We start from the raw sequence: 15,502 nt of genomic DNA on the forward strand, positions 1-15,502 counted from the left end.
TGCTTCCCTGAGTACTGTGGCCATCAGCATTCTCCCACGTTCATAACCAGATAAATCACCATCTAGACCTTGACTTTCATGGCTGCCTGCCATCGTCAGCCATAGCGCTAACAAGTGCTAGTCAACCACTTTGAAACATGGGGCCAGGCGGGGGCGCACCTGGTTAAGTGCACATACTACAGTGTGTAAGGACCCGGGTTCAAGCCCCTGGTCCCTCCTGCAGGGGGAAAGCTTCACGAGCAGTGGGGCAGGGCTGCAGGGGTCTCCCTGCCACTCTTCCTTTCTGTCTCCCCCTCCCATCTCAATTTCTGTCTCTACCCGATAATAGATTTTTTTTAAAAATGAGAAAAAGGGGAGTCGGGCGGTAGCTCAGCAGGTTAAGCACACGTCGTGCAAAGCCCAAGGAGCGGTGTAAAGATCCCGGTTCGAGCCCCCGGCTCCCCACCTGCAGGGAAGTCACTTCACAGGCGGTGAAGCAGGTCTGCAGGTGTCTGTCTTTCTCTCCCCCCATGTCTTTCCCTCCTCTCTCCGTTTCTCTCTGTCCTATCCAACAATGACAACATCAATAACCACAAATAATAACTACAACAATCAAACAACAAGGGCAACAAAAGGGAATGCATAAATATAATTTAAAAAATGTTAAAAAAAAAAAAAAAGGCACCAAGCCCCAGCAACAGACCTGCTGGGGAAGCACGGCCCACTGCTCCGCGGGAAGGCGCCAGTGTGCTCAGCGGCAGAGAAAAGCAGACCAAAAGCAGAGGTGCCACCTCACACCTGTGAGGATGGGGTCCGTCAGGAAAACACGGAGGGAAGTGTCGGAGTGGGGAGAATGCAAACCGGGGACCACCACCCTGGACAGCCGTCCGGAGAGTCCTTAAATGCAGATGGTGGTGCCCTAGACCCCACAGCCCCACTGGCAGGCGTTTCCCAGAAGATGGAGCGCCGACCTGAAGGGCTCCATGCGCCCCGTGTGGACGGACGGCAGCTTTCTTCACAATAGCAAAAGCCTGGAAGCAACCAAGGTCAGCAGGTGTCTGTCTGTCTGTCTCTCTCTGCCCTCCCCTCTCAATTTCTGTCTCTCCCTGATAATAAAGATCTTTAAAAAGGAGAGGATTATCAGTTAAAATATTCACAGTATCAGTAAATTCAACGTAATTTCAAAGGTAGTCTTAGTCTTCTAAGGAAAGTACAAAAAAAAAAAAAGTCTGTGCAGGTCCATGAGGCGGGCCGCCTGGTAGGGCTCACACACTGCTGTGCCCAGGGACCGGGGTTTGACTCACCGCATGGGAGTCTGGGAGCGAAGCTTCACAAGCGGTGAGGCTGGGTTTCTGTCTCTGCCTCTAAAAGATGGGGGAGGGGCAGCGGCATGACTGGTAGAGTACACGCTACCCTGTGCAGGACGCAGGTTCAAGCCCCCGGCCCCCGCCTGAATGGTGCTGGAACGGACGACAGGTGCTTGCTTCTGTCCTCACTTGCCCTTTTTCTGTCCCTATCATCCCTAGTTCAGATACAATTTTAAACACAGAAGGAAAAGCTGCTTGGAGAGAAGGAAAATCCTGCAGGCGCTGATCCCAGAGATAAGCCTGGTGGCAGGAAAAAAGGAAAATATCTGGTGTAGTTTGGTTTCTCTTTCTTCAGTCAACGTGGAGGTACTGCTATGGTCTGAGTGTCCCCTTCTCCCCCCGCATCTGCCTGGTGAAGCCCCAAACAACTCGCCCAGAGCAGGTACCGGGAGGTGGTAACGGGGCCGCAAGGGCTCCACCCTCGGCACTGGGCCCCCAGCTTAAGGCACCCGGACGGCACCCACTGCGGAGGCCCCACGGAGCTCTGGGCGACCCCAGGAGTCAAGGCCCGGGTGGGGGGGGGGGGAGGGGGGAGAAGCAGCTGTACTTAGGCTAACTCCCGGCCTCTGCTGTTTCCTCCGGGCCCCTGAGGCAGTGGGTCGGCCTAACTGGTAGTTTCCACTTGAGAAATGCTCCCCGTAAAAGGTGCCATCACCACCCATCACCGGTCTGCGCACGATTCCTAGGAAGACTCACAGCCATTCGAAGAGCAGGACCCATTTTCCTCCAAGCCCTTTAGGGTTCAGACGTGAAAACTAGCGTGTGTTTAGATCAGAGTATGAAGACTATTCAAGAAGTGGGCCAATGGAACTTTGTATTTTTTAATTTTTTAAAAATATTTATTCCCTTTTGTTGCTCTAGTCATTTTATTGTTGTAGTTATTATTGTTGTTGTCGTTGACTCCCTTGACCAGCGCAATTTTAAAACTCAAAGTGGCGACTGCTGTCAGCTGAACTAGACCATTACCCAAGGGGGAGACCTAAAAGCCGCGGAAAGGGAGCCTGATCAGACTGAGTACTTGGCGCTGGCAAGTAGCACGACACGAGTTTAAGAACTTAAGTACATTTTATTAACAACGTGTCCCTTTGAGATCTATGTTTCAGGAGGCTCGTAATGCCCTTGACATAAACTGTACACATTATACAAAAACAAGGAAGCCAAAAAAACCAAACAAAATCAAGGTGAGCAAAACCGTTCGGAAACAAATCTTACTTAAATTATACAGGACTCAATGGAATATTTTTACGGAAAATATATAAATACTCTTTCTATGTTACAGTTATACAATAGAAATCCGATTCCAATGTCTGCTCAGTGGCCTGCATTCAGCAGAAGCCCCACACAGGTAGCAGCGTTTCGACCAGACAAGGGGCCAAGTCCGAGTCCCGGGTGGTCTCCACAGCCCCCCCCCCCCCTTTCCCAACCACGGACACCAGTGCTTGTCCTCTATAATGCGGTTCCGGAGCCTTTTGGTTTTCACCAACATCTCTGAAGCCCTCCTTCCCCTCCCCTCCTGCCCAAGGCTTTGCATTTTGGTGCTCAATCACACTATTTAGTGGCAAAAGCACAAAGGATAGTCTTTTTGGCATGGATCGTATTTTTCCAGTGAAATCGTCACAGAAGGGAAGGTTTGAGAATGCGCAGTCCCACGCATCCACGGCACAGCTGCTCACACACATCACAGACACGGCCGCAGGACAGGTGCCACGGGAACCTGGAGCGAGCCGAGGCCTCCAGAGGCTGCCGTGTCCTTTCAGCTCTGCTCTCAGGAAGGCCACTGGCTACGTCTATGAGGAAACTCACCGGAGTGGTGACCTTAAACCCACACGAATGGATTCCCGACGGGGGAGGCAAGGGGACCCCTCCTCAACGTTCCAGCTGAAAAATCGAAATGTTCTCCTGAAAGCGCTCAGGTGAACTCCAGACTTCACCTGCCGCGTCTGCAGGGGCGGTGGGTCTGAGACGGAACTGGAGGGAAAGGGCGGGCGGCAAAAGCCTCACCTGCAAGGCCGTGTCCCCAGCTCCCCTCACACAGAACTGGCACCTCACGTCAGCATGCAGAAGTGCTCGGCACGGTCCGTTTTTATTGCTCAGTGATCTGCTTTAACGTGGAGGTAAAGGCGTCCTCTGAACGGAGTGGGGAAATCACAGAAACAGGAACGGACAGGTCTGAAGAGGTGCTGACACTCGGCTGCGGGACACTCGGCCGTTCTGACCGGCGGCGACTGGAGACAGTCGTCTCGGGTGTGGGTGAGAGCTGGGATTCAAGCCGCCTCTCAAAGAGAACTTAAGCACAGGATGATGCTACAGTCGCCAATGTAATAGTGTGTTTAACTCCAAAGAGCCTGTGTTGAACTCACTGTCTTACGGAATTGTTCTTATGCTAGCAATCTTTATTAGAAAAAGAATTAGGGAGAAGTCTTTTATTCTCCCTCAAATCTACCTAAGCATACATAGAAAGTAAAAGTATAGGAAATTTTAGATCATTCAGTTACTAATACTAAATGTCTAATTTCTTTACTTATCAGAATTTACTTAGTATGTGAAGCCAAAATCTCTTCTTAAAAATTCCATTAGAAATGACAATTAGAAATTCAGTTTACAGTTAACACAACTGCCCACATTGCTCCACATTATTTAATCATAGTATAAATTTAAATGGACCAGTATTAGTTCTAAAATCTTGAAAAACTACAGTAGTGACGTTATTTTGATGTTCTATATAGCCTGATAATATCTATTATTTATCGGTGAGTTTCTCAATTACTTCTGTCACCGCCGACACGACACCTCTCCTGACCTTTTCTGCTCTATGACTAACTTAATTCAAACCCCTAAGCTAGCCACTTGGCACACTGCACGGGAGCATTTTCACCGCAGAAGTCTGATTTCTTGCTAACAAGTACCTCGACGTATTAAGCCTGCCAGGAGAGACCGGAGCCAGCAGCACTACCGACTTTAGCTCCAGGGATTTTCTTACTGTCGATTCCCGCGGGGCTTCACTAACTCAGTGCTGTAGGCAAGTATCAGGATGTGTACATACAGTTCTCTTTGAAATAATAAGAAAAAAGTAACCTGTCCAGCAGAGCACAAAGAAGACTTTCGCCTGGGGTGGGTAGCTGAGGGGTCGGGAGGGCCACGTGTGGGTGATGAGAAGACATTACCGTTACCTGTAAGAGACCGACCCACAGAGCTCATATTCTGTGTTAGCTGAGGTAGTGTTCACGAGCGGATGCCTAGGCTGTGCTGACCCCGAGCCAGTAAGATCAGCCCCTGCTGGGGCTCTAGGAACTCTCCGGAAGGCGCCGTCACCGAACACCAAAGCTGGGTGAGATGGGCAATGTTCTTCCAAGTACTGCTGACATTTAAATAAACACTGGAGTGCAACAATAAATTAAAGATTAAAACAGTATCTGCTTCATTGAGTGGGACTGAGAGGAAATGTCTAAAGACCCCTTTCAGCGTAGGCAGCAGCCCACAGCCCTCGTCCGCCCACTCGGGGCGGACAGTCAAAGCTGCCATCAGCACGCAGGAGAGCCCCTCCAAGGGGCGCCGCCAGGGCCGGCTGAAGGAGGCTGCAGCTGCGGGTCCTGCTTCACGGGCCGTCACGAGACCTGGCAGGAAGCCGTGACCCGGGCAGGGGCCCACCCGCGCACAGCCGCCGCGTCAACGCCGATGCAAGATTAGAAAGACGACACACACAGGTGAGGTTGAAAACGGTTCCCCTCAGTCCAGCTGGGTTTTCCCCTATTTACAGAGACCTCCAAAAAGAATTCTTTTATTTACAAGCATTCTAGCGAGGACGGCCATGCTATTTTCTGTACAGATGTGCATATACGTTTAGTTCCTGTGAAGATAGCCAGGTACGCTCGGCATCTCCGAGTAAAAGAAAACTCTGCCCTCACCACCCCAACTTCACTGTGTGAGACAGAGGCAGGCTGCACTCACGCGCTGGCCGACTTGGTGCTGCCGGAACACCGACACCAAGTCAGATCACGGCTGCTTTGCCATGGGCTGTTTGATTAAGGCTCCCCGCTCACTGCGGCAGCACCGCCAGGACCACTAGCGGCCTGTCCTCACGGCAGCCTCCTCTCCCCGTGGCCGAAGGAAGGCTCCCTGCCGCTGACCCGGACGAGGCCTGTTCAAGTCCCTGCGGTCATGTGGGCGGTGGACAGTGGCGGCCCACCGAAAGTGTCTGCATGTCATAAGTGAGAAAACACTGGGCATGGGAAAATGACTTTGATTTTAATGAGGAGCTGTAGTGAAAAACCTTACTTGGCTCAAGTGGCCTCTGACAGCACGACGCGGCGAGAACCGAGGAGACAGGCGGGCGACGCGACTGGGACCTTCGCCGTGCTCCTGCCGGAGGCCTCCCTCCCGAGTAGTGTTACGGACGCCAGACACAGCCGCGGCCCCGGGCCGCCCTCTGCCACCGGCAGGACGGCGCACCGCGTCGGCTCCCGAACAAGGCATCTTGCTGCCGACCGCGAGGACTCGGTGGGGACCGGGGAGGCGTGTGCGAGCCCCGCTGTGACCGCTGTGACGGCGCCGCCGGGGGGTCAGGGGTGCGACGGCAGCTGCCACAGGGCTCGACGGGGCACAGGAAGTCCTTTGGGTTCCGACAGTCTGTCGTTCCAGCCATTCCGCCAGCGGGCGCCGCTGGACAGTGTCCGGAAGATGCCCCTGTCCTCTGCCCAGGCGGTCAGCACCTTCCGAGGCTTCGCAGGAATCCGCAAGTCCGAACATATTCAGCGCGTCTCTCCAGACGCCCTGAGTGGGAGGTCAGGACTCCGCCGACGTGTCGACCACGGGTCGCTTTGGTGGTGTCGCCAACACGGCCTCAGCCTCCTCGTGCATCTGGTGGGGAGGAGAGCGAGGCGCGTGGTGAGCCAGCTGCCCGCGGCGGCCGTGTGTGACTGCCCGCGTCCAGAAGTGCCGGGCCGCTTACCTGCAGAAACTGTACGTCCTGAAACAGCTCCTGGATGAACCTCCGGCAGGGCAGCCTGAACGTGCAGTGGGACAGCAGGTGGGACACCTCAGAGTAAAGGCAGATGTCGTCGAATGTTTGAGGGTACTTCTCTTTGATCCTGAAACAAACCAAGACTAGAATGTGATGAAACAAATTAACAACCCAAGCGCAAGGACCGGCGTGAGGATCCCGGTTCGAGCCCCCGGCTCCCCACCTGCAGGGAGTCGCTTCACAGGCGGTGAAGCAGGTCTGCAGGTGTCTGGCTTTCTCTCCCCCTCTCTGTCTTCCCCTCCTCTCTCCTTTTTTCTGTCCTATCCAAGAAACGGGGAAAAAAAATGGCTGCAGGAGCAGTGGATTCACAGTGCCAGCACCAAGTCCCGGTGATAACCCTGGAGGCAATTAATATCCCCCTTCTGCACCCCGCAACGAGCCTGGGTCCAGGCTCCCAAAGGGATAAAGAACAGGAAAGCTTCCAATGGAGGGGATGGGATAAGGAGCTCTGGTGGTGGGAAGTGTGTGGAACTGGGCCTCTCTTATCCCATGGTCTTGTTGATCAGTATTAAGTCGATTCAATAACAACAACAACTGTCTAGCCATTTTATTTCCCACATATCACATTTTAAGCAGTCCCCCCCCCCTTCCTGGTGCTGGTTAGACAGCAAGCTTAGGGCTGAAAGTCCAAGAATATGAAACTGTAAATATTCATGCTTCACACTTACAGCAGACCTTTTAAATTTCGGTTAGGTATTTTGGACTTTGTATCTTCAAACTACCAAAACCCAAAAGCTTTTTTTGTTCTAAGACAAATTACAAAGTTTGTTCACTTAAGATGGCTCAGATATTTTCAGAATGTTTTCTCTCTCTCTCTCTCTCTCTCTCTCTCACAATCTATTTTTGTTTGTTTTTAATTGCCACCCACCAGGGTTATGTATGAGACTCAGTTTCTGTATGACAAGTCCACTGCTCCTGGGGGTATCTTCTCCCTTTTTTACTAGAGAGGACAGAGAGGACCTGAGAAGGAAGGGGCAGGCAGCAGGGAAGCGGAGAGAGGCATGTGCAGCTTCGGATAGGACAGAGAGAAATGGAGAGAGGAGGGGAAGACAGAGAGGAGGAGAGAAAGACAGACACCTGCAGACCTGCTTCTCCGCCTGTGAAGCGACTCCCCTGCAGGTGGGGAGCCGGGGGCTTGAACCAGGATCCTTGCATTTTTGCGCCACATGCGCTTAACCCGCAGCGCTACCTCCAGACTCCCTCTAAATTTAACTTTATTATGTTGCTGTGATTTAGAACGACAATTCTTTTTGAGAGAAAGAAAACCTGACAAAAATGAAACCAAGAAAATAACCACTTGGAGGCGGGTGGTGGTGCGCCAGCTAAGCAGCACACTATACACGCCGTGCGCAAGGGCCTGGGTGCGAGCCCTAACCCCGCACGAGGGGGTGGGGGACGCTTCACAAGTGCTGAAGCAGGTCTGCAGGCGTCTCTCTCCCTCCCTCTCCCATTCCAGCTTCCCTCTGTCCTTTTCAGTTAAAAATAAGAGGAAGGAGAAAGGGTCCCGGAGGTGGCACAGTAGGTAAGTGTCGAACTCTGAAGCATGAGGTCCTGAGTTCAATCCCTGGCAGCGTGTGTACCAAAGTGATGTCTGGTTCTTTCTCTCTTTCCTATCTTTCTCATAAATAAAGTCTTTAAAAAAAAAATAAAAAGATTAAAAGAAAAAGAAAGTATTAAAAGTATTAAAAGAAAAAGAAAGAACGAGAGAGAGAGAGGGAGGGAGAAAAGGTAGGCCACAGGGAGCAGGTGGACTCACAGTGCGAGCACAGAGTCCAAGCAATAACCCTGATGGCGATTAAAACAACAAAAAGGGGAAGAAAAGAAACGCCGACTTATTTTATGTAACCCAGCTTTCCCAAGCTTTTTCCAGTCTCCAATCTCCCATCTTAGAAATTATTAATGACTCTCTCCTCCCTGAAAAAACTCCTTATCTTTGTGGCAAAGTGAAGGCATCTTATCTCACCCCACTCATTAGAAATGCATTCTATATATGTGTGGGTGTGTGTATATATATATTTGTTGTTGCTGCTGCTCAGCTCTGGCTTAGGGTGGTGCGGGTGCTTGAACTTGGGACTTTGGAGCCTCAGGCATGAGAGTCTCTTTGTATAACCATGAGGTTGTCTACCCTCCGCCCTGAAACACAATTTCTGTGACATAATTTGTTTTAAACTTACTTGCTGCGCCAGGTGGCGGCACACTGGGCTGAGTGCACATGTTCCCATGAGGAAGGACCTAGGTTCCAGCCCCTGGCCCCCACTTGTATTGTCCCTTTTTCTCTCTCCTTCCCTCTCAACTTCTCTGTCCTAGCAAATCAAACTTAAATCAAATCACAGGTTAACACGGCCATGTGTGTTTGAACAAAAGAGCCCATCTTCCAGACACTTTTGCGGATCGTAACAGAAGTCAGCCGGGCTTGCGGCCACCGCACAAGCTGGGCCGTGTGCTTCTGCCTGCAGCGCAGGGAGGCCGTCTGGGCCTGCAGGCACTCCGGCCGCTGGGAAGTCCAGAGGGAGCGACCTGCTCAGGCACCGTCCTCACCGTAAGAAAGCAGACTGACGTGCTCTCGGTCTACTCACGTTAAAAGGCCAGTCTCGTGGCACTTGGTGGAAACTGAACTGCTCAAGTTGACTACTAATCTCAGGACTTCTTTGCGCAGGAGTATACGGCACATCGGCGTGTCATCCGGAATCGTCTTGACACCTGAAAGAGTGCGCTACGTCATCTACGAGCAGCAGAAAACGCCCGCAACTCACGGGACTCGTTTTCCTTCTCCACCTAAAGGTCTGTAACGGAGATGTACAGCAAGCCGCCCACGCTGATGCCTGAAGCAGAATTCCTTCTGACGAAAGCAGGCCAAGCAGCGTGCACCCAACAGCCCGCAGCTGACACCGGCGTGAAGCTCAGCTGGGCAGTTCCCCGGCCACGTGGATGTCACTCACCGACAAAAGCGCGAATCTGGGTGCGCGGCCCGCGGGCTTGAATCTGAACCTACCTAGTAGCAATTCTGTGCTTCTGGTGCTGCTGGCTGAGCCTTCCTGAGAGACTCCGTCACTGCATCCAGAAATCCCTGAACACTTAGAGGGCACCACTTCCAACGGGTTATGGACGGTCTGCTCACACCAGTCAGAGTACGGAATGTCTTGAAGATCTGAGGAAAACATTCATTATTTCAACCACCGTGTACACGTGGCTGAATCCCTGTGCTGCGTCTCTCCTGCAGTAGAAAGGACTCGCTGTAACTTCTCTCCAGTTTTCAACACTGCCCATGGTGATTTTTCAAAAGAAATTCAGACCGTTCAGAGAGCAACATTTCTTAAATTTAAAGACAATCACCACAAGATGTTCTTCCCATAGACCACACACACACACAAGAATGAGCCGATTTCAAAATTCAAAAGAAAGATGTCTAACAAAACGCAAAGTGAAGGCATCTTATCTCACCCCCTTCCAACCGTCTCACTCCCCGAGACGATGCGGCTCTCCAGGGAGACGAGGAGCCAGCTGACTGCGCACACACGTGCCTGGCCGGGGATGCACGCAGGACACTACCCCCCCCCCCCCCCCGGCTGTCTGGAGTCTCTCTCCTGCTCAATGGACACCTGTGCGGGGCCATACGCGGACTGTCCTGTGACGTTCTTCTCTCACATCTAGTGCCCACCACGAGTCTCTCCCATGATAGTCACGCACCACCGCTGATCAGCACAACCCCTGGAGCAGGCACAGTCACTGTATTCCTACACTGCTATGGACCCTCCGTGGCAGCGACGGTGACCACACAAACGTCTAAACCGACCCGACCAGTTTCCGTTGCATCTCTTTCTGAGTATTTATCTTTAAGTTGGCTTGTTCTCCCATCATTACTTGTTTTGCACCAACTGCTCCTGGTGCCCCTCCTCCCCTTTTACTTAGAGGATGAGGCAGAGAGCAAGAGAGGAAGAGACAGACACACACGCAGAGCTTCGCTGGAATTCCTGGGCTGGGGCTGGGCCGAGGCCTGAGCTCTGCTGGGTGCCCGCCTCCCGGCTCACGCCTGTCAAGAATGTTTCCACTATGTGATTAGTACGGACGGAAATCACGAAGTCTCCGGCTGTCCTTTTGGGAAGTGACACTGTGCAGCCTACCAAATCACAGGACGGCAGCACTCTATAAACGTGGGAAATCAGTCAAAGCTTTCAAATCTCCCGAAACAAATTCGGAAGCAGAAACGGAAAGCCAACCTTCTTAGCGCCTAGCCTAGTACACTACTCATGTTATTAGAAATCAGAATGATTTGTTTTTCTTTTTTTATTACCTTTACTTATTTATTTACTGGATACAGACAGTCAGAAACCGAGAGGGAAGGGGGAGACAGAGAGGGAGAGAGACCGAGAGACCCCCGCAGCCCTGCTTCGCACTCGCAAAGCTTTTCCCCTGCAGGTGGGGGCCAGGGGCTTGAAGCCGGGTCCTTGCGCTTTCTAACACATGCTCAGCCAGGTGCGCCACCACCTGCCCCCAGGACAATTTAAAAAAGCTGTGTTTCTTGTGGGTCTAGGAAAGCAGGCTGGTGTTAGCACACACTGTCCTGTGCGCTCCGCTCCCCAGAACAGCACTATCAGCTCCCTCACCTTCAAATACTTGCAGATAACAGTTCTTATCGCCAGGGCCGCTACAGGCCACTCACAACATGACAAAGCTCAGTCTGGTGTGCTCGAGCCGCTCTGCGCAGGGCCCTTACTATGCCAAGGACTGCACAGGAGCCAGCAGAAACACGAGAATGAAAACGGTGAGACAGAGCACATCCTGAAGGGAGTCACTGAGAGACGGGCGAAAACCAGCAAGACGGCAGCCACACGTGACCCGCGCGGAGGGCAGTGGGAACAGAGACGGCAGCACCTGGGACAAGGTGTGCCTGTGGGACGGCTGGCACATGTCCAGGTCTGCGCGTGCGCCGGCAAGGAGAGGGCAAAAGGAACGGCCAAGAAATGCACTTTTCCACACGGAGAATCCCAGAAAAGACTGCAGCTTGCCCGGAATACCGGAATGTGAATTCAAGTGCACCGGGAGATTAGAGAAGGGCGACAAGGCCAGACAGCCACGAGTGCTCAGTACGGACACGAGTGTCCTGTAAAGAACTGTGAACACGCGGCTCCTGAGTGGCCGTGACAGGTGGACAGGAAGGGGCTGAGGCTGAAGACAAGCCTGGCACTTTCAGAGATGAAGAGTCACTGGCCTAGGACTGGAGCAGTGAGCACGGCCTACAAGCGAGGCCTGGGGGCTGGGAGAGGCGTGTGGGCTCACGCAGAAGCAGGCGCGGACACACCTGAGTGGCTGCAGACGGCGCTCAGCTGGCTGCTGGGCTGGAAACCCAGGGTCTCGATGCAGACGCAGTAAAGGCAGTTGTCGCCTGTGTGCTCCTGCAGCCCAGTGTCCTCTGTGCCGTCCAGAAACAGAGAGGCGTCCGAATGGACGGAGTTCATGATTTCCGTGAGACTCATCTGCTGGCGCAGCAAGTGAAAGGAGTTCTTCCCAAGGCCCCCAGACGAAAGACCTGCGCGTAAGAAGCCGGCATTAGTGGCCCTCTCGGGTCTGTGACTGCGGGAAGTCTACAGGGGAGGGAGGTGGGGAGAAAGCCCGAGCACTGTCTCCTCAATCCTCAGCCACGTGGGAGGAAGGCAGGGAGAACAGTGCTTCACACTGGGAACACACAAGCAGGAAGCTTCGCTTTAAGGAGTCTCGAGTGCCTTTACCGAGGCTCTAAAACAATGAAAAACCCAAATTCTAGAATGAAGGCATCACTTAAATCATCCTCATGCACGCATAAGCAGACGTAGGCCTTCTGATGCTAAAGAAGAAACAAATGAAGACTGTCAAGTTTAGAACGCAAACCTGGCAGCGCTCATTAAAATACGACACAGTTCTTATCAGGGGTCACGGAGACTAGAGCTTCATCTGTATCCCTTCTTCCCCACCCCACACAGCAACTGCTTCTCAGACCTATCAAGATCAGGGTCCCAGGTTCCCCTGCTTAGCTCTGGTTTATGGTGGAGTTGGGGACTGAACCTGGCACTTAAAGGCCTCAGGCAGAGTCTTTTGTGCAACCACTACATTATGTTCCTGGCTCTGGGGCGGTATTATTTTAAAGCAAACGTTAGTAATTTTCTCCCTGTCTGTGGGCATGCAATCAGAAAACACCCCTTCAGAGAAGAAGCAAAAGTTGCCAATCACATTCTGATCAGCTTAACAATTGTTGCTGCTTTCCAAGTCGGCCAAGACGCAAGCATGCCTGGGTCTCAGTGCGCCCTCTACCGAAAAGCATTTTAATGACACACACGCACACACATTCACACGCGCACACGCACACGCGCACATACACACGCGCACACACACGCACACACACACGCACGCACATACACACGCACATACACGCATGCACACACACACGCACATACACACACGCGCACACACACACGCACACATGCACGCACGCGCACACACACGCGCACACACACGCACACACACACACGCGCACACACACACACACACACACGCACACACACACACACACACACACACACGCACGCGCGTCTCAGAAGAAGAAAACTGTGCATTACCTCCTGCGTCATGGGCAAACGCCTTAGCACCTCGGTCATCATGAGGAGGCATGTTTTTTGTTTGAAAATAAGGAGTATCTTTTACCTAAAACAGATATGAATGATGGTTAAGGCTTACAAAAAGTTCACTTTATAAATATCAGCCAAGTTGAGTGAGATCAACTTAGACAGAGTCATTAGGGCACATAAAGTACACTGGAGAGCTGACTGAAGAAGGCCGAGTGACTAAAGTGAGTCAGACGACGACCCTTCAGGCCTCTGCCCACTGGTGACTTAAACAGCCACTAGGATAATCAGTCTTGCTAACTAACCAGCTCTTGGCATTGTGCAAACTAGAGTGGTTACTGGGAGGGTGGGTGGTGCAGAGTGTGGGTCTCAAAATGTGTAAAAATACTGTTGAATCCCGAGTGAGAACGCAAGGAGCCATGCCCACATTTCTCTACGACTCCCCCGACTTGAGAGAGACAGAGAGAGAGAGAGAGAGAGAGAGAGGGAGGGCTGCTTAATGCTACCTACCACCTAGAGATCTGCCAACTGGCATGAGCAGACACAACAGGTCTGCCCTGAGGGGTCAGCCGGGCCCAGCAGCTCGGAGGCAGGCAGCACAAGTGCAGTCTGTACTGTGCGCCGGCCAGCGCTGCGGCCTGTCAGCTGCCCGTGCGCCCATGCCCAGCAGCAAGCGGAGCCGCTGTCCGCGCCACCACAGGGACCTCCAGGGCTGTGCTGTGCTGTGCTCTGCTCTGTCTCTGTGCGGACGAAGCAGTGGCCCCGAGAAAAACCCAGGAGTGTAGCAAATGTGACAAAAGGAAAGCTGGGAATTCACTGGGTTTCTACAGAGAGGGTCCTGGTAAAGACTGGTTAGGAAGTCGACTTCGTCTGGGAAGAGAGGGAAGAGTAATTGTCAGGAGTCTTGCCGGTAATGAAAAGGGTGTAGGGCAGCTGAGAAGTTGACGTGGTTCTCATCCTAAGACGTGCTTAACCGGGACGGGGAGGGCCAGGGCCAGTGCTCGGGCTGGGGAGCAGCTGTAAGGGCAGGGAAGCGTAAGGGCAGAGAAGCGCGTCTTCCGTCGGCATGCTCCTCTGGCAAAAACAGACTGAGTGATGGCGCTGCCAGCCGGGAATTCTGGTGCTGGAGTTGAGTTCTGTCTCAATAATAAGAAGCCAAGAGTGTCCAAACTGTCCATGTGAGGCCCTAGCTGCAAACATTCAAACGGCAGCAACAACGTCTATAAACAAAGTTGCTCTCAAAGCTCATCTAGACTGCGACTAGTAGTATTCATGCTATGGTTTCTAGGAAGCACACACACTACTTCCCGAAGCAAGGAGATGAACTCGAGTGCAAGAGGCTCAAGTGTCTGCTACCTGGAATATATCATTGATGTCAACCGGAAGAGCAAGGCCAATGTAGTCGTCTGAGCTGCCGTAGGTCGCGCTGGACACCATGGACCTCACCGAGGAAGACCGCTGCAGGGTATTCTGATTAATGGGACTTAGCAAATCTTCTTTATCTAACGAAGCGTAACTTAGGGCTCGCATGAACCTGTAGTACCACACACAAAAGGCCTTCATTAGTTCCCTGATGTGTAAGACTACTCATCATTTTATAAACCCTCATCTACCTTCCCAAGACAAGTAGCTAGCACCATCCTGCCTACTGTGGACGACGCCCAGCTGTTCTCAAAGTCAGCAGTCGTGTCAGCTGTTGCTACCAGCCTCCCGGGGAAAGGCAGAAAGTGAGCTACTAGGGGAGTCTGACACCCAGAAGGAAACGATGAGCCTGACTTAAAAAGCCAGAGGCACGGTCCAAGGACTGTCACCACCCTTCCGGCAGCAGCGGCTAAGTTTGCTACTACGAAACTAAGGGCACAGAAAGACAACAGCAGCAACACAGACAAAACCCCAAGGGCACACCTACTAACTCTGACAGCCTCTCTAAAACTAAAAATCATCATCTTTGTGTGACAATGTGATGATGCCTTACTAAGAAAAATTCATGAAACAGAAGATACGCCACCGTAAGATTTTTTAATAAATCTTACACTTACAAACGTCCTGATAGGCGTATCTAAAGCAGATACTCAGCACACTTCTTATTCATGAATCCATGACAATATGACAGTGACCCTGTCGTAACACACACCCTCCGTACGCAGATGCTACTTATGCAACAGCCGTGCCACACTCACTCGGTGTCTGCTCTGTACAAAGTGTCACTGCATCTGCCTAGAAACCACAGTCATGCCAAATATACTAATGCAGGACAGACTCCTGTGAAATAAAGCAAGCTGCACAAGTAGGATCTATCAGGATTATCGTAGCAGAACCACTTCTAGTCTCTATTGGCTTCCAACAAAATGTCGTGTTGTACAATAGCTGGCTGTAATCTCCACCTCTACAGCCAATCTTAGTAGTGGTCTTGCGTTCTGTTACAGAGTGTCCTACTGTAGAAACTCTTTCTATAGGCCTGAAGCCTGATTTCCAAGCACGTCTGACTATCAACAATTACCAGTGTGGCCACAGGCGCGTCCTCTGCGTGCCCCTTGGGG

General features: G+C 52.1%; 1 protein-coding gene across 5 annotated transcripts in view; it reads right to left on the minus strand.

Moving 5' to 3' along the window:
• Nucleotides 1-2,392: 2,392 nt before the first annotated feature.
• Nucleotides 2,393-15,502, minus strand: part of RICTOR (RPTOR independent companion of MTOR complex 2) — an 85,729-nt gene continuing 72,619 nt past the window's right edge. For all 5 annotated transcript variants that reach the window (XM_060190976.1, XM_060190975.1, XM_060190977.1 and 2 more), the window contains 7 exons: nucleotides 14,319-14,496; nucleotides 12,957-13,041; nucleotides 11,666-11,893; nucleotides 9,359-9,514; nucleotides 8,943-9,066; nucleotides 6,295-6,433; nucleotides 2,393-6,203 (listed from right to left, as the gene is read on the minus strand). In XM_060190976.1, coding sequence (XP_060046959.1) covers nucleotides 6,129-6,203; nucleotides 6,295-6,433; nucleotides 8,943-9,066; nucleotides 9,359-9,514; nucleotides 11,666-11,893; nucleotides 12,957-13,041; nucleotides 14,319-14,496 — 985 coding nt within the window. In that variant the 3' untranslated portion in view covers nucleotides 2,393-6,128. The remainder of the gene's footprint in view (nucleotides 6,204-6,294; nucleotides 6,434-8,942; nucleotides 9,067-9,358; nucleotides 9,515-11,665; nucleotides 11,894-12,956; nucleotides 13,042-14,318; nucleotides 14,497-15,502) is intronic.

Source organism: Erinaceus europaeus, chromosome 5 (assembly GCF_950295315.1).
Source record: "Erinaceus europaeus chromosome 5, mEriEur2.1, whole genome shotgun sequence".
Classification (NCBI taxonomy): Eukaryota; Metazoa; Chordata; class Mammalia; order Eulipotyphla; family Erinaceidae; genus Erinaceus; species Erinaceus europaeus.